Here is a 22500-nt window from a genome sequence, read left to right on the forward strand (position 1 = left end):
CTGCAAAGAGGCTGCAGGAGCATCACTAAGGAGGAAAAAAGGGTCCCAGACAGAGGAAGTGTTGGCTGGAAGATCCCATTGGTGGAATAATGATGATATAAACATACAATCATTGCTAAATGTGCATGAGCCGCAAACACTCCATCCTTATTCATAAACAGTATTTATGTAGCACCAACATATAACGCAGCGCTGTACAATAAATAGGGGGTGCAAATGACAGATACAGACAATGACACAGGAGGAGGAGGGGACCCTGCCCCGAAGAGCTTACAATCTAGGAGAAATATCTGGGGCTAGGGGCCGCACTCAATCCATCTACAATGGGCTGCACAGGTGGGGTAACTGGCATATGTATTATGTTAACTGGCACCCCCTGGAGGGTTCGGTTATAATTCCTGAACTTGGCCTGAATGGAAGTTGGAGGGGATCAAAAATTTCAATACAAAATTTCAGGAGGCAAAAAGTTTCCATCACATTGTACCCCAAAATTCATTCTATAAAATCTATTTTAGGTCACATGCTAATCTCCTACTTTAAAATGACATCATTACGATCTAGGTATAAATGTTTACACCCAAGATTCACCCAACTCTAGCCCGAAATTGTACAAATTCATCACATTGGATTCAATAAAAACCATGGATGAATCTGTAAAAAAAAAGCATTAATTTCTAATTGATTTCAATGTGATGAATGATGTATGAATTTTGGGTGTATGAAAAAAAAAGTTAGGTGAATCCCTGGAAACATTCCTAGTTTGTAATATTTTATTTAGTGTATTAAGGGTTTATTTTATTAGTATTAAACACTATAAATATATCGCCAACATATTACGCAGGGCTGTACAATAATAGGGGTTGTAAATGACAGACAGATACAGATTCATTGGCTGATAGCCATCAGGGGTAGGACAGCAGCAGCCAATGAGAACATTCGCATGGAGAGTGAAAAACATTGTAGTTGCAAAGACCACTAGGGCTGTTGTTAGACCCCCTGAAAGATTATTATTATTAGTAGGATTCATATAGCGCCAACATATAACGTAGCGCTGTATATTAAATAGGGGTTGCAAATGACAGATAGATACAAACAGTGACACAGGAGGAGGAGAGGACCCTGGCCCGAAGAGCTTACAATCTAGGAGGTGGGGGAAGTATCACACAATAGGAGGGGAGATAAAACATTACCACGACCTCACCCCAACATTACCATAAATCAGAGGAAAATGTCTTCTGTCACAACAATGAATAAAATAAAATCCCAGGGGTGTAAAATCCGTCATTATTAAAATGTTTTATCATCTATCTGTATGGATCAAATGATAAGGATTTACCGCACGTGAAATTATCCGAGTTTAGATAACATCTAAAGATAACACCCGCGGGTGTGTGAATCTCCGGCACCCAAGGGGAACACCCAAACTTACAGAAATTTTCAACATTGCCGATCCTTTTATTTCAAAATCTGTTTATTACCCCAACCTTTTAAAGAACAAGATTGTGGAATTTGATTATATTTGCTTTGTTTTATATATTGCCAGATCACCTGACCCATCGGTCCAATTTTGTATTTTAGCTGGCAGGTCCCATTGACTTACCAATTAGTAGTCCCTGGATCAGTGTTTCTCAGACTTTCTATATTTCAAATGTTTTATTGAAATTTTTCAGGAAATAAAATACAGCAGTTGTGTTTTGGACATATAAAACAAAAAGAAATATTCCACACATTTATGGATTAACAATGCTTACATATAGAAACAACAAATACAGAAAAAGATTCTCTTCAGCCCAATATGAATTAAAATAACAAAGCCTCAATAAAACTCAAAGGACCACCAAACCAAATCTGGCTTAAAAAAGACATAACAAGAAAAATGGCGTTACAACAATTTAAACAAAAAAGAGACAATATTTATATCAATGTCAAGTGTGCAGAAAATGTTCTCAAAAAAAGAGAAAAAAACCCCAAAAATTAGATACATTAAAAATAGCATGTATCAAATAAGAGTGAATACCTCACATAGGTACCTTTCTCAGGCTTCCTAACATAGGGGAACCCCTTCTATAATTATTATATCCATAGCTCATAGTATAATAGCATGGCGGTCACTGGGAGGAATTCCTCTTGGCTCATTCCTCATCTCCCCAATGGAGACATAATAAAAGTTTTGTAGGGGGGGGGGCCCTACAAAACTTTTATTATGTCTCCATTGGGGAGATTTGCCCCCAATATTTATCCCCATCACCAGGATATTATATCATTTTCGTTTGTCACCAGAACAATTTGAAACTTTATGCCAATGGTGGGATTTCCCCTAACAATTTCCAGCGCTATAAAAAGTTTTAATTGGAGTTCTTCTCTAGGTTTAAGGACATTCTAATTGGAAGTGTATCCGGTGACATTGGAACATGGATGTGTCTAGGGGTGGGGGGTTATTTTCTTCCAACAAAATATTGATCCGTTGTCCAGTTTGTGCGGTGTCACTCAAGGTGAAGGAACTTATTGACTTATCACCTCCCGAGTTCATCATTTAATTAGCAGGGCTGACAGGAATATTCCTCCATTGGGAATAAGATGGCTAATTATTTCTGAGGATGACCAATGGTGCTGCAGACGGGGTGAAGGTGCTTTTGTATTCGGTGTGTGAAGCAGTTTGCATTCACATGTAAGGATAACACCAAAACACCCCCCTCCCCTCCCCCTACAAGCATGGATAGTACCCTCTGCCTGTTAATACGCCAATCAATAAAAAGAAAAGTACAAATCACTGTTTGCTGGATAGTAATAGCTCACAAGAACCCAAACAATGATCCATCTCAACCATCTCCAAGTTTGGTTATCTGTAGGGCTGAGCTCTGTAATTTACAGCTCAGTCCCGGATCTATTGTGCCCATTTCTACCATCCTTGTATTGGGTTCCCGGGTCTGTACCCCAGCTATGCCCATTATGAGGGGTTCCCTATCCTTGTATTGGGTTCTCGGGTCTGTACACCTGTTGTGCTCATAATGATAGATTGTCTTCATTCCTAGGCTGAGTTCTTGCTTCTATACACCCGCTGTGCCCATAATGAAGGGTTCCCCCCATCCCTGTGCTGGGTTCCTGGGTCTGTACCCCTGTTGTTCCCATTATGAGGGGTCCCCACCATCCTTGTGCTGAGTTCCCATGGTCTGTACCCCTGTTGTGCCCATTATGAGGGGCTCCACCATCCCTGTGCCGAGTTCCTGGGTCTGTATCCCTGTTGTGCCCATTATGAGGGCCACCATGTTGAGTCCCCCAGGGAAGGAACCGCACCCTGCAAGTGGAGGGCGCAGGGCAAACACTGAAGAGTCTTACAAAGCCTGGAACTGAGGGGCAGTAATAGGAACAGCACCCCTGAGAAGTCAATACATAAACTCCTTTATTGCAGAGCAAAGCTATTTTCATTTCTTCAGGGACCTGACAGGTTCTCTTTATAGTCCTGCACAAGAATTAGAAGGGTCCAGGCCTGGGATGGGCTGCAATGAACATACAAACAGTGCAACAAACTCTCACTAAGTATAACATACAGAAGACGATTTACCTTCCGTCCTCCGCCCCACCCAGGACGATGGAGTAACCTTTCAGCATTTAATACAATAAACTTCCCTAATCCCCACATTCAGCTAATTCTCCCAAATGATTCCCCACAAAGCACTCTGTAAATTATACTCCTTTATGCCTAATCCTCAATTTTCTCCTCTTTGTGTAATCTTATAAATCCACAGAAACCAATTTACAGAAAATCCTAAAATAACTTCTGGAAATGTCAGTATTGGAGGGTTAATAATTATAGCAAGTTCACACCCAGCGGAGGGAGGTGCCAGGTGACGCTCTGTCCCTTTAAGAGGAATATATATATAAAAAGAAACATAAAACATAAACACGTCAAACATAACATAAACATATAAACACATCAAAACATAACAATATAATCACGTTAATAATCTTATAAATAAGTGTGAATGATGATAAAAATTCAGGTGACCCCCCCACATTCCTCCCTCCCATCACCCAATGGGCCCCCATCGCCTGGTAGATAATTGTGTTTTGTGGTGATTAATACACCTCGCCATCCGCTGGCACACCACAGGGGAAATGTTTCTGCACATTTCAGTACAATAAAGTCTTCAGGGAGATTCTGAAATGTCATTTTTTATCAGCGTTCTGTAGAGCAGAACAGATTGTGAGGTCGGCAAAGTAAGATGGAAAGGCCGTCATTTCCTTTTATTACAATCTTGTTTTGTAGGATTGGATGGTGTGTGCAGGAATGAGACTCTCTGTGGGGGTTTTATTTGTGTCTGTGGCACCTTCTCTAATTATCCTGCTGAGCAGAAGGATAGAAAGTGACCGGAGAACCAGAATTTTGTCCTTAAAATAGAGGGGAAAATCTTCTAAAAACAATATTGAATATTTATTCATTGGTTTCCACGTGCAGCAAAACATCCGACACGTTTCAGGGTCCCCTCACTGCTTCTTCAGGGCTGAAAAGTCTGAATCCAGCAACTCTTGTGCAGTTGATTACTTGAGTTGTGCCATCCTGGTCTCATGCCAAGCCAAATGGCAATTCCAAGTTTTTAGCCCTGAAGGAGTTGTGCCCATCACCATATATATAAACCTCCAGGTCAAAATAAGGCCACCTGCCCCATGTTCTGGGGCAGGGTCCTCTCCTCCTCCTGTGTCACTGTCTGTATCTGTCTGTCATTTGCAGCCTCTATTTAATGTACAGCGCTGCCTAATATGTTGGAGCTATCTAAATCCTGTTTATTAATAATAATAATAATAATAATAATAATAATAATAATGTGTGCTGCAGTTTCAGATACTGAAGGTCTCAGGACAAAGCAAGTATTCTTTCACGGGACAGCATATTCTTTCTGGCTGTGTCTGCAGTCTCCATTGCAATCACACACATTGGGGTGGCTACACCGCAGCTCCAGGGAGACCCCACCAGGCAGGGTAGCAAACTGGAAGTGGTAAATATTTGAATTGGAGTATCATAAATAGCACCAATAAGAAAAGCACTAATCATAAGTGACAAGTGACTGTGACTATATTATTATACATTAAATGTATCAGGATTTGTAAAACATATGTCAAAGAAAAAATAGATCCCCTGAAGGTGCTTATTGGATAGATTCACCTCCTTTCTGTTCATAAAACAGGTGAAAATGTACTGCATTGCTCTTGGGGACATCAATCTCCATTAAAAGTCACATATATCGCTTTCCTAGTGCTAACTGTTTATTGTGGAACAATAGGGGCTCTATTTCTTCTCCACTCTATCCCAATGTAAAAAAAAACATGGCGGTTATCATTAGGTGTTAACAAATGAGAACGGATCTCCATCGCGTTTCCCCTTTTCCTGTTCTGTTTAAGGCAGGACAAAACTTCAATCAGAGTGAGACAGTCTGAAGGCACACAGCTACCATCATTCTATTCCATACTAATCTATTGAAATAAAGTTTTGGCTGGTGAGGAGCAATTTACATTTATGTGTTTTATTTGCATTCATTACTGCAGAGAGGGATCACTTTTATAATGATCATTGTCTTGTGATTATTATAAATGGTGCCCAATGCACCTAGGATGACCAGGATGATGCACTTGTCTAATATACACAATGTAAGGATGTAAAACTGTCTGATAGTTCACTGAAAGGTCTCAGCAGCAAAGATATCTAACTTCCTATGAAGCTTTTACCTAATGGATAGGTGGCTGGTGGTGGGGGAGAAGGGTGCAGGGTTCTCCCATAGGGTCCCATAGCAATCTCCAGGTGCTGAAAGCAATGCACTCCTCTGGATGATTCCTGAGGAACAGAACACCAATCAAAGCTTTTCTATTAGTTTCCAAATTGTTACTTTGTTGCAGCCTTTGTCTGATGTGAAGTTCTACCCAGGATCTCATAGCCAGGGTTCTGCCTCTGCAGGGGGCATTATCTTACCAGGGGGCATTATCTTACCAAGGGGCATTATCTTATCAGGGGGCATTATCTTACCGGGAGGCATTATCTTTACAGGGGGCATTATCTTATAAGGGGATCCGGGGGGCATTATCTTATCAGGGGGCATTATCTTACCAAGGGGCATTATCTTTACAGGGGGCATTATCTTACCAGGGGGCATTATCTTTACAGGGGGCATTATCTTATCCATTATCTTATCAGGGGGCATTATCTTTACAGGGGGCATTATCTTATCAGGGGGCATTATCTTTACAGGGGGCATTATCTTGCCAGGGGGCAGAGCCAACAAATGTATGGACTTTAAATTTGGTTGTCAAACTGAATATGGATTAAAAATTCATTACAGACTCTCCACTTCGCATTATTAAAGTTAAACACATAAATACAATGATATCCATTTGCCCCTTTTTGGAGGATTTAAAGTGTAATTTAAAGTGTTTACAAACTTTGCTGGAAGTGACCCCTTTGAAGTGTGTGATGTCAGCAGATTTAGTTTTGTGTTGCACTATGACGTCACATAATTTCGGTTCGCACATTATTCTCCCTGACGATCGCTGCTGGCTGGGAATTTGACAGACGGGCGGGGCTGGATGCAGAGTTCCTCCTTTCCTGCCCCCTGATTGGCTGAGAGGGGCAGCAGGAGGGAGGGGAGGTGAGCAGGGAGCTGGAGAAGCTGCACAGTTCACAATCATGCTGAGCTCCAACAGGAGGAGAGAACTGCAAACTAGAGACAGCACCTGGGAGACTACTACCACCATCAGAGGCAGCACCTGGGGGACTACTACCACCATCAGAGGCAGCACCTGGGGGACTACTACCACCATCAGAGGCAGCACCTGGAAGACTGATCCCTGGGACTCTGCAACTACTACCATCATCAGAGGCAGCACCTGCCAGGTGGATCCCAGGGACTCTGCAACTACAACCCCCATCAGAGGCAGCTCCTGCCAGACTGATCCCAGGCACTCTGCAACTACTCCCCCCATCAAAGGCAGCACCTGTCAGGCTGATCCCAAGGACTCTGCAGCTACAACCCCCATCAGGGGCAGCACCTGCCAGACTGATTTTTGCATTTCTGCAATTACTCTTGTCTTCATAGCCTGGGAGTGGAATTTGCAGAACAGACACCACAGCTGCCTGATTGGTCGCAGAACACCTGGAGCTTCTAACAGCCAGCAGAGGAGCCTAGGACCTGCACACTGCGCCAGCCTGACTGCTCCCAGGAGCTGGGTAACTACAACCACCAGCAGGCACACTACCAGAGCTGATTTCTGCATCTGTAAGGAAAGTTCATCACCTGCTGTCACAGGGCAGAGCAGCACTTACAGGAGTAGGGCCAGCAGAGTACCAGTCAGTGCCAACCCTCTCATCTTTAGCTTACCAGCTGCTCACACTGGGCACAGAGGTGCCAGACACAGGTGCCCAGAGTTCACTCCAAACACTTGTCATTGTACAAGGTCACCAGCTGCTTACTCTGGGCAGAAGTCTGTAACTTCTACCAAACAGGAGAACCCATGGCTTAGAGTCACTACCTACCTAACTGATCATTATATCTTCTATAGGAAATCACCAGACTCCAGATCTACTTCTGGTGCCACAAGAATAGCAGCCACTCCTATAACTGGATCTGGTGGCATCCACATTGCTCCTGGTGCATCAGCCAGTACCAGGTGGAGGGGGAAGGGGACTGCTGCTAACAGAAGCTCTTTGGGTAATCTTGTCTGTGCATCCCCTGCTGTCATCAGTTGTACATTATCCAGTGCTAGGGATACCAGAACCAGGAACTGCGTATTTATCACAGACTATCCAAGACAGAAGGGTTCTGCCACCCAATTCATTGTACAGTACAGTACAGTAGGCAGTGCCAAGTGCAACAGCTCTGCACCTTGTACTTTCACCTGTGAGGATCAGGATATCAGTGTATGGGCTACCACTAGTTCTGGTCAAAGAGTGACCCACCCAAGAGGTCCTGAACCCATCAACCCAAGGTGGTGCATTGTTTTGTCTTCAATTGTCTCCCCAGGAAACTGTTCTACAATTACCTTGCCACTCAGCACAGCCCTAACATGGTTCACCTGCCTCCCCTCTCCTGCTGATCCCTTAAGCTTTGCTGCTACAATGGGGGATGGCTGGGTGTCCCCTGACTGCAAGAACCAGAGTAGCCAACCTCCGACAGTGCCAAGCCCCATGCAGCCCCTATCAGAGATGTCCCAGCAGTGGACAGTTGGTATGGCTATTCTGATGTCCATCATCATCCTGCTCATTTTGATGGGCAACATCATGGTCATTGTGGCCATAGCTAAGAACCAGCGTCTGCAAACTCTGACCAATGTTTTCATAACCTCCCTGGCTTGCGCTGACCTCATCATGGGCTTGTTTGTGGTGCCCCTGGGGGCTACCCTTGTTGTAAGTGGCACCTGGATGTATGGCTCTACCTTCTGTGAATTTTGGACTTCAGTGGATGTGTTGTGTGTGACTGCCAGCATTGAAACCCTTTGCGTCATTGCAATAGACAGGTACATTGCCATCACCTCACCCTTCCGATACCAGAGCCTTCTCACCAAGGGCAGGGCAAAGGGTATTGTCTGTACTGTATGGGCCATTTCTGCACTAGTGTCTTTCCTCCCCATCATGATGCATTGGTGGAGGGACACTAATGACCCAGAGGCCTTGAGCTGCTATGAAGATCCGGGCTGCTGTGACTTTGTCACCAACCAGGCATATGCTATTGCCTCTTCCATTATCTCCTTCTATATCCCTTTGGTAGTCATGATATTTGTTTACTTTCGGGTTTTCAAGGAAGCCAAGAAACAGATGAAGAAGATAGACAAATGTGAAGGTCGGTTCCACCACAACCAGCCTCTCCACCATGTCAGGTCCAGCAGGAGAAGACTTTCCAAAATGTTGGTGGCCAAGGAGCACAAAGCCCTAAAGACATTGGGCATCATCATGGGCACCTTCACTTTGTGCTGGCTACCCTTCTTCTTGGCCAATATAGTCAACGTCTTCTTCAGGAACCTCATCCCTGACAAACTCTTCTTGTTCCTAAACTGGTTGGGATACGTCAACTCTGCTTTTAATCCAATTATCTATTGCAGGAGCCCGGACTTCAGGAAAGCCTTTAAGAAGCTGCTTTGTTGCCCGAGGAAGGCAGATAGAAGGTTACATGTCTCAGGTGATTTATCCCGACAATCTGGTGGGTTTGCCACTTCCGTGGACACCACCAATGTTTTGGGGACATGGTCTGAATTTAATGGAAACCAACAGTCTCTGGAGCCAGCCTAGCATGGGAAAAGGGTGCCAATATGGTTATATGGAGCAGGTGCTACTGAAGCTGGGCAATGCACTGGTAATACACAGGTGCTGGATGGGGCTTTAACACTGCAGGGAGGTCGGTTGAGCACTTTATTGACTACAGGAAGCTCAGGGATATAAAAACACTTTATTTGCCCTCTACAATCTAAAGGAAGCCTCTGTTTAAAGACTGCGCCCAACAGAGGGCAAAACAACAAGACTCTAATCATGGCACATAACACTCCCCAGGTTACCTGGATTGTTCCTCCAATTGCACTTTTCTCCTCTTTTTAAATGTTGGGACAGTAAAACCATCCTCTGGCACTAAAAGAGTTGAGTCTGCACTCCAAGTGCAGAGCTTCTTCTTTTTTGTGCTAAAATGATCATTTTATTGTATTGTAATTTATTGGTTTAGTGACAAAAAAGTCTACCTCAAGTTGTGCACATTGCACAAAGGAATATTATGTTTATATTAAACAGGACTTTAAAGGGAGTCTGTCAGGATAGAAATATACAGGAGTTCTTTGCTGACTTGTTTTTAAAGCACACCAGGCAGGGCTGTCTTTCTGATCCTGCTTTCACTACTTACTTTGGGTCGTTGACCTGGGATAAGCAGGCACCAATCAGGGGCTTGAAACTTAGTTTACATGATTGGCTGACCAAGTAGTGAAGGCAGGAAAACAGGACAGCCCAGCAGCCAGAACTTGTCCCATATGTTGGTTCTGGTGGGATATTTCCAATATTCAGGGACTGAACAGTTTAACGTATATCGGACATTATGGGTGGGAGTCTACAGGCCAGGAAGGGGTTAATACAAGGCATCTGGTACAGTATTATGTAGGACTTAAAATGTAACTATGTTTTATCTTAATAAATACTTTCAATCATTTGAATTCCAGTCTCTGTTTGCATGCTGGTACTTGTGGTTCTAATCACAGTCTAAATCTATGCAACGTCCCTGGCCTGTGGAACTACAGATTCCAGCATTTCTGTCCTGTCTTAGGGACTATACCAGTGAAAATCTTTCTTTTTCCCTACAAATGATAAAAGTCATGCCATGGAAAATGCCAGTTAATGAAGGTATTTAACTCTTTGTTTGCAATGTTTGCCCAGCACTGATATCCCAGGCATGGACATACACTGTTAGGATTCACCAGTGATGTCTCAGGGGGAATCTCACTTTCTTGTTGTATTCTTTTTAATATTACAATATAAGGATTATAGGAAAATCCTCAGGCTGCAAAGAGTGAGATCTCAATATGGAATTTGTTTAAATCTCTCTCCCTATTTGATGTCCATCCTATCAAAAGCAACTCACTGATTTCACTGGGAATAAGGAATCAGCCACCAAACAGTTAAATCTTTCACTCAATAGAAAATAAATTGAATCTCCATTGTAGCCTTGGGCTAAAGCTAGGCATTTACTAATCAAAATGTGCTAATAGATTAAATGTTCGATAAAAGAAAAAAAACTCTGAAATAAAATCAAATAATTAAAAAAAAAGGAGTACCCAAAAAAACAAAAACATTGATCCGGAAAGATTGTTCTTTTCATTGATTGCGGAGCCAGCAGTGTCAGTTCTACAACCAATTTTCTATCAGATTCACACTGATATCTGTATGATATGTAGTGGTGAAAGGTGAGAAAGTGATCAATATTCCCTGATCATGTTATAGCGTAATATTGTAACATTCACATTGCACCCAATGTTCTTTTTTTATTCCAATGATTGGGCGATTGGCCACAGTGAGAGTTTTCCATTGGATGATGTCAGATGATTTTGTCCTGGGGGTAATTTTATAACTTTGATGAAAAGCAGGGTTATGTAGCAAGAACAGGACAGTCTCAATAGCTGAAAATGATGGACAATGTGTTATTATTGATAACCAGAATATTGCTATGAAATGGAATAAAGCTTGTAAGCTCTATCTGAATAAGGGAAGGGTTAACCAACCCTTAACCATTGCACATCTGGGTGGGCACAGAGGGGCCCCATAGCACATATATAGGGACTGTGAGCAGCGCAACAATGTATCATATTGCCATTGTCACTTTGTATCTCCTTCTGCTGATAGAACAAATAAGCAGAAATGATTCCAGTTGTACAGAACCAGCAGTTTTATATTATATGGTGATACAATGTAATATTGTTAGATTCTTACACAAAGCAAACATGACATTTCATAATATTATTAAACTGATACATACAGAATTCATAAATACAGATAAATGCAGAAAGATTGATTCACCTTTTGGGATGGCTTAGATTTCTTCTTTACGCTTTATGTAAATACAGATTATTATTGTTATTATTATTATTATTATGGTATTATTATCATGTATTGCTAAAGCACCAGCATAGTTTGCAGCATAGTGTGCAATCACTTGGTGGCATTCACAATATAATTATAGTATAATATATTATATATATAATATATGTAATTATTATTATTATTAATAAACAGGATTTATATAGCACCAACATATTACGCAGCGCTGTACATCAAATAGGGGTTGCAAATGACAGACAGATACAGACAGTAAAACAGGAGGATAGGACCCTGCCCCGAAGAGCTTACAATCTAGTACTGTCTAGTAATGTACGGGTAGCACGGGGGCTCAGTTGTTAGCACTCTGGCTTTTGCAGCGCTGGGTTCCAGGTTTGAATCTCAGCCAGGAATATCTGCATGGAGTTTGCAGGTTCTCTCCGTCTTTGTATGGGTTACCTCCCACATTCCAAATACATGCAGTTAGGTTAATTGGCTTCCCCCCGAAATTATCCTTAGACTGTAATAATGACAGATGACTATGGTAGGGACATTAGATTGTGAGCTCCTTTGAGGGACAGCTATAGATTTTGTACAGCGCTGCATAATATATGGGTGCTATATAAATACTGTGTATTATAAATAATAATGGATCCACATATTACAGTACCATATCCCTAATAATATACAAATCCACTAACAACAATCGTGGGACTTTAATAGTACAGAATAAAATGTGTTTTTTATTACACACTTTAATTATAAAATTTAAAACGATATCATGTACTTACGATAACATTATAAAGACATAAAAATGTTCTTTTATTCATTGTCTTCAACACGTTTCGCTTTAATTGCTTTATCAGGAGGGACACTTGCTGAAAAGTCTTATAATATTATGCTATTTGTTGTCCAACTTGATCACAGTATTAAAAAAAAACATCCATGAACATCTGAGGTAGGAAAGAAAGGTTTGTGGCAGAACAACCAGATGATCAGCAGTTAGTTCACAATGGGGGTGTGCTGCTTATATCTCTCATATCACTCTGCTGCCGTATGTCTCTTATCCAGACATCAATATAGTGTAATATGTCGCTATCATAGTCTAGGGCCAAATAATATCATTTAAGAAGGGAAGAACACACAAATTTGGTATCTCTGTGTTTGCATGGCATTGCTGTTCATGTGATCTGCTGAGAGATTTGTACAATGATACCATTAAATTGTATAGCATTGTGTGTGGCAGGAATATTGGGCACATATATATGGAATATTTGCTGTGTGCGGGGTACAAATGGAAGCGCTTAGCTCTGTGATCTCAATTACAGCCCCTGTGACCCCGCAGTCCCCTTTCATCATTTTCTTGTCACTATAACTTCATGTTACTTGTGTGTATAAGAGCTGCTGTCAGTGCTGGCCCATACAATGTAAAAAACTTTTCAGCTATACATAATCTATAGATTCAATTAGCAAGGTTGTTGAGGCCTCCAAATATCATATATGAGCAGTTTTATCTGTCGCAGCTTATATTCTATTTGGATATAGCGTTGTCACCCTATACCAGGAAGTGCCTGAATATAGACCTCTATGGCAGAATCACCAGGGAATATTGTAATGAACACTGCAGATTCAAGGGGGAAACATACCTACAATGTTGTGGGTTTCATGCTGAATTTATTTTGAATGAAACCCAATGCAACACATCTTACACTACACCACAATGTGTGGTAATATACTAATGTGTCGAGTTTTGCTGTGTTGCTACATGTCTATTTTTTGGTCTTTTATTTGTATTGGCAGCCCAATCAGAATAAATGCCCTACCTTAATGCAATGCACATTAATGTGTGGCACCATGCAAGTGATTTATAAATATATATAAGTCAAGGATTCTGTGATTTAAGTGATTGGGTTTATATCTCTTAGACATGTGCTGCACCTTGCTCTGGCACCGAGAGTGTTAACATTGCAGCGGGGCTGGCTGTAAGCGACAGAGGTAGTGTAGTGTATAATTAAAAATCAGAAATATAATTTACATTGATATTACCCGGCGTTGCGTTTACGCCTTTGACGTATGGCGTATCTCTGAAATTAGCTGGGAGGATGAAGAGATTTATGACAGAGATAGGAATGGGTGACACAGGGGACCCACACATCAGAGGAAGGTTTACCTGTGAACGGTGCACCCCAGGGTATCATATGTGTCTATATTGTGTACCTAAACCCAATCACTAAAAATAGTATAATGATGTCCTTATAAAAGTATTCCTACACTTACATGTGATCTGTAAATGTCCATACACATCTGGCAGTAGTTAATACTGTTGCAATGGTTGCCTTATTTTCCTGTTTCTTCTTTTTCATATTCATTTCCTTCTTCTTTTTCATATTCCTTTTCTTATTCTTTTTAATCTTCTTCTTGCTGTTTCTTATTTTTTCAGATTTTAATTTTTCTACTTCTTTTTTTTTTCTTTTTTACCTTCTTCTGTTTTCCTCTTCTTTTTATGTTCTGCTTCTTCTCATTATTCTTCTTCTTCTTTTTTACCTTCTTCTGTTTTCCTCTTCCTTTTCATCTTATTTATTTCTTTCTTTCTTTCCTTCCTTCTTTCTTTCTTTCTTTCTTTCTTTCTTTCTTTCTTTCTTTCTTTCTTTCTTTCTTTCTTTCTTCTTCTGTTTTTCCTCTTCTTTTTCATTCTCTTCTTTCCTTTACTTTCTTTCTTTCTCTTTCTTTTCTTTTCTTTTCTTTTCTTTTTTTTCTTTCTTTCTTTCTTTCTTTTTTTATCAAAGCATCTGTTATTGTTGTAATTATGATTGTTACAACTATTATTCTTTCTGTTGGGGTTATTATTCAGTTACCTGTGGAATCTTTCCACTCATACATTGTAGGTTTTCTCTGTAGGTATACTCTGTGTGTTTCACAATACATAATCCTTGATGTTTTGCCAGTTGGCCTTTGTACATTGCTGAAATGTGAAAAACAGAACCTTAAATCATAATATAAAGCAACATAACAGAAAGTATTCATAACAAAAAGTGTTCACACTCACCATGGATCTCTAGGGTGGAAAAGATGCTGACCAATGTTATCATGCTATGAAGGTAAGAGATGACAACCAAAAATTACTGATACCTATCCATGGTTGGTTATGTTTAAGAACAAACAGGTTTTTTTTACTAGTTAGGAAGAGGTTTAAGAAAGTGGGGGTTTTCCTTGGCAGTAATTCAGTGTTACAAAATACTGTACAAGGTTTAGTTTGTCACAAAAATTGAAAACACTTATATACAAAAGATGTGTGTTCTCATCCTGGATCGGGAACCTCAGATACTGACGCGTTTCACCTTTTTTGGCTTCTTCAGAGGATAATGGGATGTAACTGGCTCTATTCTCCAAAGAATTCCACAAGCATTTGTAGTGATATATAATACAAAAGGAGGGGGAAGGGGGGAGTGTTCCCATTGTACATTTTCATGTTTTTTCCAAAGAGGAGGCAAGGATTTCCATGCACTTTTTTCCCGGTTTGGGATTTGCAGAAGGAGATGGCTTCCTCCAAACGGCTATGTTGCAATGTAAAACAAGCTCTGCTGCTTTTGGCTAAACTTAGTTAATTATAACTCTGATATCTTGAACCTCTCCATAACTGGAAGTTCAGAAAAACCTGTTTGTTTTTAATTATATAGCAGTTAGCCAAAAATATGCATCCATGAAGAATTAGGGGTAAACATTCTTGTTCGGACCTAACTTATCTTTAAGAAGATGTATAGACTTAGGTACCCAGTCAGTCATGGAAACGTTATGGCCAGCTTTCTCCAGACTGACAATGAAAACTGCAAAGGGGCTAATTGGTCATTAAGATCCACATTAGCCAACCATTATCTAATCTAACTTCATCATTCATTCTTCATCAGAAATCACTTTTGTCAATGATTACCCAGTCTAGCTTGTGGTTCTTCATCAGGTCCCTTGCCATTTATCGCCTATTCTAGTGCTTGGCTTCTTCATCATAACCCACTTTCACCAATCATTGCCTTGTTGAGTATTTAGTTCTTCATCATTGCTGCCAGTCAATACTTGGAGTAATAGTTGGTTCTACAGCCTGAATATGAAAAATAATATTTGATTCTTCATCAAGGACCACTTTTTCTGATTTTATTAACCTTTCTAGCACTTGCTTCTTCATCATAAACCACTTTCACCAATTGGTACCTTGTTGAGTACTTGCTTCATTATTATGAGCCACCTTTGCAAATCATTGTCTTGTCTAGTACTTGGTTCTTCACCAAGAACTACCCTCCCCAATCATTAGCTAGTTCTTTATCAAAAACCACTTTAACCATTTATTGCCCATTCTGGTACCTGGATCTTCATCATAAACCAATTTCACCAATCATTGACTTGTTGACCATGTTTTCCAGTTATTATTTGTGTAATAGTTGGTTCTACATCCTGAGCCACCCTCATAAGTCATACCTACTCCAGTACCAAATTCTTCATCATAACCCATCTTCATTATCTTCTTCTCTAGTACTTGGTTCTTCATGAACCATCTCCCCACTTTATACCAGGGGTGCCCAAAAGGTGGATCGCAAAGGCAACGCAAGTAGATCGCGGAGCCCTATGAACTCTATCACGCACAGGAGTATCGAGTCCAAGTTTTTATTGTTGGTAGACTATTTTGACTTGGTCATTTTAAAAGTAGTTTGCAAGCCAAAAAAGTGTGGGCACCCCTGCTTTATACCCTTGCCTAGTTTTGAATCATTAATAAGATATATTTTTGCAAATTATTGCCTTGTCTAGTCAAGAACCACCCTCACCATTCTATGCCTGGTTCTTTCTCAGATGCTTCGGTTCCATGGCGGCATATTCTATTATTGCCCAGATGATGGCTACCAGAACGCAGTTTTGGGGTGCAAAGAACTGATGATTTAAGGGTACATTATTTCTAATGATTCCCTGGAGAAAGCTTGCCTTCTAGTTCTCAGCTGTTTGTCCTCTCTTACTTCCAATCTACCTTGCCATGAAGATGCATCACCATAGGAAAATATAGGAAGGTGTAATTACAATTTTACATTTTGTTCCCAAAAAGATGATGGTAGACCAATCTTCATGACATTGGCCTTGATTTATTAAAGTTCTTCAAGCTGGTGTGGATACACTTTCATCTGTGAAGCTGGATGACCCTGCAAACCTGCTATTTGCTACCAAAACCATTCCAGGTGTGCTGGATCACCCAGCTCTCCAAGGCTGGAGAAAATACACTTTCATCAGTGAAACTCGGTGATCCAGATAACCTGGAATGGATTTCTTAAAAGTCATTTGCTATTTGTTAGTAAATGTTTTCAATTCTGGACCAGAATCATTCCAGGTTTGCTGGTTCACCCAGCTTTACTGATGAAAGTGTATTCTCTCCACCATTGGGGAGCTTTAATAAATCAGGGCCAATGTGTTCACCAGGTGGCATCATGATAATGGGCACAGTACAATGTGATAGGGTCCTAGACCCGTCGCTAGACACAGTATGTATCATTTGTATCAGTGCAACTCTCACAGGTATTTATTATAACCTCTCACATCCAACCCAGACAGGGTCCAGGGTCTATGCAAAGTAAAGGGATGAAAATGCCAAGCTGTAGGGATCAGTCCAGGTGTAAATGTCACCATTAAAACACGGTTCACAGATTCACCTGCCCCTTCATCAGTGCCCAGGTGTATTGTGCTGGAGGAATCGGAACAATTCCTTAATATTACTGGGATCATTCTTGATAAAAGCTTGTTCAGTCAGGTTATTGTGGCAGATAGAAATTATACCATGGCCAATCCCTACAGCTTGGCACCCTCTCTCATTACATCAATGTATTCTATTGCATGTCAGGTTAGGCGGAGTTCATCTTAATTTGCACTATTGACATGTAATATATAATTATCTCTGTTTATCAATACTGTGTTGTGCCAAGAGTTTCGCTCTTTTATATAAGAAAGAAATTTAATTACAGGAGGGGATCGATCAGACAATTTCCAAACAGGTGACTTTCACTGCAGCGTACGGTCGTTCCCTAGCGATCAATGGGGATTCACCACCCGCTGCACGATCTACATTACAAAGTATAAACATGAATGTATTTGGGTTACATTGTAATTATTTATCTAATTAACTTTACAAGTTCTAATAATAGAATGTAATATCAGTAATAGCCGGAATAATTACTGTTATTATATGTTCCTTGCTATATATATATATATATATGTAGATATATATATGTGTGTGTGTGTGTGTTACATATATATACAGCAAGTGTGCTTTTCTTAAAATTAAAATGGCTAAATTAAGAATAAAAAAAGGAAATGCTGTCTAAAAAAAGAATATTAATGCTCATGTGTTCATCCGCATGTGATCTTTGCTCTCTGGCCGCCTTTAGCAGAAGTGATGTAACAACCAGCAAGTGGACCTACAGCGCAATGCAAAACATTGGAAACACCAAGAAATGTCCGATTCTGAGAATTCTGCCAGCTGACCTGACTTCAAGGCTCAGGTATTGGGACAAAAACTTTTACCACCTATAGGGGGAGCTGCGGGAACCCAATTACTGGGGTAAAGAGACTTAGGAAATGTGTTCTTCTGCCTGCAGCAGACTGATAAAATCATCTCAGCCTAGACAAAGTCACTAACTCATGGTTGGCATTTATCATTCTGAAAAATGATATTGCTGTTATTTTGACGTAAATTGCAAGGTAATGACAGGCTCTCTATACCAGATCCCACCATATATACATTAAACTATAGTTGTAGAAGTTAGGTATTTAGCTCTTCTTTTAAGTTGGGAATATACCAGAGGAATCAGAAAAATAAACTTGGCAGATTTTCCTGGAAACTGCGTGCTGGCAGCCTAATTGGGAATTTTATGGAATTTCTTGTGTCTGATATTTAGCGCTCACTACATCTCTCAGCGCGAGTCATGACAGCAGAAATATCCCCGGCTGTATGTGGAGATTATCAGGTGTTATAGACTGATATAGCCTCCAGACCACGCTGTATGGGGGGGGGGTGGTGATATTATGGAATGTGTCACATCACCATGAGGACCCCCCCCAATGGCCCTTCTGTGCAATATATAGGATCGGGCTCCCGTGTTTGGTTAAGGGGACCCTAAGCATTATCACTGGGTCCTGATGGCGTCAAGTGGTGACCTCGATGGTCTGCCATTCCTGAAATACCTTCCACTTCCTATGGAATGTTGGGCTGGCTTTACATAGCGAGACATGGCGTCCGTATAAAGCCAATAATGATTGTGCTGTGTGAACTGGATGACATCTAAATGGCTCTGTGCTTCCCCACCGGCCGGTCATAACCACTAAGCTTCTTCGTCTACCCCTGGGGGCAAAAACAACTGCCCCGTACTCAATGAATGAGGTATCATGTGACTCACCCCATTTCTTCCAACATCATTAGTGATTGGCTTTCCAAGAACCCAATGGACTTTTACGGGGGAGCAAGAAAATCCTCAACCCTGTGTAAGTTTTAGGTTTCCAGGTAATTGGCAAACCCTTACTACTTACCCCACCTCAAGATATAAATGCCCATTAACATCTAGGGCAGGCTTTCTCAACTTATTGAAATTGGGAGAACCCTTGAAATAACTTTTAGGTGTTCAGGGAACCCCTTCTATAATTATATCCACAGATCACAGTATATTAGTATGGTGGTCAGTGGGACTAATTCCTCTTACATTGCTGGCCAATGGGAAGAATGTCACAGATAGCCAAGGAAGTCATTGGAGCCACCTAAATGGACCTGAAGGGCCCAAACTGCTCATTGCTCAAGGAACATCCTCTGGAGGAACCCAAGGGTTTCATGGGACCCTGGTTGAGGATAATTGGTCTAAGGTATCATTCAATATAATTTACCGTACATCATCCCTTAGCCCTGTAGACCCTCTATTCTTGTGTGACCAGTTCCCCTGAAGACTCTCTAATGGACCCTGTGGGTGGTCACTGGTTCAATCATTCCAATGCATGAGCAGCACTCCAGAGCATCGGAGATCAGAGTGCCCTAATGGTTGTCATTCTGATCCCTGGATTCACACAGACTGTGATTTACTGGAACTCCTTCATAGACTTCATTGCTGCATTCTTGTTCCAAGTACATCAGGATGATTTCTGGAGATGTCACCTTTATACACAAGCCAGCAATGGCAGCTCCCATATTTCTGCCCAAATCTACAAGATTCCGGAGAACTCCTTTACTAGGGCCCCCGTCATGTGACTGTTTAACAAAGTTTAAATCAGTTTAACTTATTTGGTATAAAACCCATTTGTTTGTTGATGAGCCGACCTGTTCCATCTGTTCTGAAACACGAGCTGGCACCATGAAGGGAAATAAAACTCCTGATTGATTTGTAGCCTTTTATTGAGGATTTTGGGTACAAAACCAAGAAGAATTACTGGAAGCTTCTGGAAGAATCCAAACACAGTGCACACGTGACCCACCAGTCCTGGAACACGCCATTGTGTAACCAAAGATCACATTCCCCATACAAATGTCATATGATGGGGGAACAATGGTTACATGTGTTACTTCTCACAGATAATAACAGCGCACACTTCTACAAAGTTAGAAATTCATTTTTCAGTGTCTGAAACTTACTCAGAGATATATTTGCTACATTCATACAATAATCACACATAGGTACACCAAATATATCATCACAAGTCATTATCCTTCATGAACATTGTTATTACCGGCAATATGCAGCTGTACAGTCCAGGAAAAAAAGTGGGGAAGAGTTTTCTACAACATATTGGTGTACAAACTGATCAGCCATAATATTACACCGGACAGGTGATAGCACTGGTGATCTGGGTATAGAGTTCCATGGTAAGGAAGAATGGGAAATTATATACACACCAATATATATAATATATACACCAATCAGCCATAATATAATACCTGACAGGTGATAGCACTGGTGATCTGGGTATAGAGGTCCATGATAAGGAAGAGGGAGATATTATATTCACCCCATTATATATTATATACACTGATCAGCCATAATATAACACCTGATAGGTGCAGTGATATCATTGGTGATCTGGGTATAATGGTCCATGATAATGAAGAGGGAGATATTATATTCACCCCATTATATATTATATACACTGATCAGCCGTAATATAACACCTGACAGGTGATATCATTGGTGATCTGGGTATAGAAGTCAATGATAAGGAAGAAGGGGATATTATATACACCATATTATATATTATATACACCGATCAGCCATAACATAATACCTGACAGGTGATAGCACTGGTGATCTGGGTATAAAGGTCCATGATAAGGAAGAGGGGGATATAATATATACACACCAATATATATTATATACACTGATCAGCCATAACATAATATCTGACAGGTGATAGCACTGGTGATCTGGGTATAGAGGTCCATGATAAGGAAGAATGAGAAATTATATACACACCAATATATATTATATACACCAATCAGCCATAATATAACACCTAACAGGTGAAGTGATAGCACTGGTGATCTGGGTATAAAGGTCCACGATAAGGAAGAGGGGATATTATATATACACAAATATATATTATATACACTGATCAGCCATAACATAATACCTGACAGGTGCAGTGATGACATTAATAATCTGGGTACAAGGGACCCTGGCAAGGGGTATATCTTAGGCAGCAAGGCAACAGTCAGTTCTTGAAGGTAATGTGTTGGAAACAGGAAAAATGGACAATTGTAGGGATCTGACCAAAGTGTGACGGTTAGACGATGGGTCATAGCATCTCCAAAATGGTCTTGTGGGGTGTCCCTGGTATGTAAGGGTTAGTACTTACCTGCTCCAAAGAAGAACAAATTGTAAACCAGGGACGAGGTTTTGGCACCTAAGGCACATTGATGTGGAGGTAGCGGTTATCCTTTCTGGTCCAATCCCAGGGAGAAGTTACTATAGAACAAATTGCTAACCATGTCAGCTGTAGACCACTCAGAGTGCCCAACCTGATACCAGTTCATCATTGAAGAAGCCTACAATGGGCATGTGAATGCCGAAACATGGAACAATGAAGGAACGTGGCCTGATCTGATGAATGATGTGGATGGCTGGGTGCACCATTTACCTGGGGAAGAGGTGGCAGCAGGGTGCATTATGGGAAGAACGTAGGTTGGTGGAGGCAATTTTGGGGGTTTAAAATACATTGAGGGTTCGAACAGTAGACTTTGTGCATTGGCGGTGCCGTTTATCCCTGAAGTTAGAAAGGTTAAACCTCCTCATGTGGAAAGGCTTTATTACAACAAGTGTTTCAAAAATGTGGGTCCAGCAAAACTTTGTTTCAGATGTTTCAAATAAAACTTTGGATCAATCTCAACAAAAGGATCTAACCCTAACTTCATTCAACACTAACTATACTTTAGTGGTTAGGTTTGTGAGTCTTAAAACATTTGACTTGAACAAAGTTTCCAGGGACAAGTCTTCCAAACCTTGGTGGTCCTTGGACACTCAGTCCTCTTCCTATACAGATATCTGCACCGTATAGATTGCACTGGGTGGTTTCTGACGGTTTGGAGTAGTTGTATGCGTGAGACCGATCACAAGCCCTGACCCTCATCTCATGGGTCTGCCATTACCATTATCTCCCAGCAGTGACTATTGCTGCACCATACACACCCAAGATAAGACCATTGACATGAACTTTAGTCACCCCCTCCCCTCATCTTTTCCAAAACAATTTAGAAACTTCAAGACTGAAGAAAGAATTTTAGAAGTTGAAAAGGAAACACAAATTTACACCTTCTGCTCAGATTGGATCCATATTTTTGCACCAGTGCCCTACATGCCCGAATAGCGGCCATGTTGTTCAGGGTGCCGGAGTTCAGTCTTCAATGATCAGTCCTGGCACAAATCTCAGGCGCTTTAGTAGTAATCCAATGCATTAAA

General features: G+C 40.9%; 1 protein-coding gene across 1 annotated transcript; it reads left to right on the plus strand.

The window, feature by feature from the left end:
• The first annotated feature begins 6700 nt into the window (after positions 1–6700).
• On the plus strand, positions 6701–10170 carry ADRB1 (adrenoceptor beta 1). Its single transcript, XM_072424471.1, has one exon. The coding sequence runs from the start codon at positions 8102–8104 to the stop codon at positions 9266–9268; it is 1167 nt and encodes a 388-aa protein (XP_072280572.1). The 5' UTR covers positions 6701–8101; the 3' UTR covers positions 9269–10170.
• The last annotated feature ends 12330 nt before the right edge of the window (positions 10171–22500 follow it).

The sequence above is a fragment of the Pyxicephalus adspersus genome, chromosome 10, assembly GCF_032062135.1.
Source record: "Pyxicephalus adspersus chromosome 10, UCB_Pads_2.0, whole genome shotgun sequence".
Lineage (NCBI taxonomy): Eukaryota > Metazoa > Chordata > Amphibia > Anura > Pyxicephalidae > Pyxicephalus > Pyxicephalus adspersus.

What these genes read in the sequence shown, in the direction of transcription:
- ADRB1 (XM_072424471.1), top strand. Translation starts at nt 8,102, where the DNA reads ATGGGGGATGGCTGGGTGTCCCCTGACTGCAAGAACCAGAGTAGCCAA.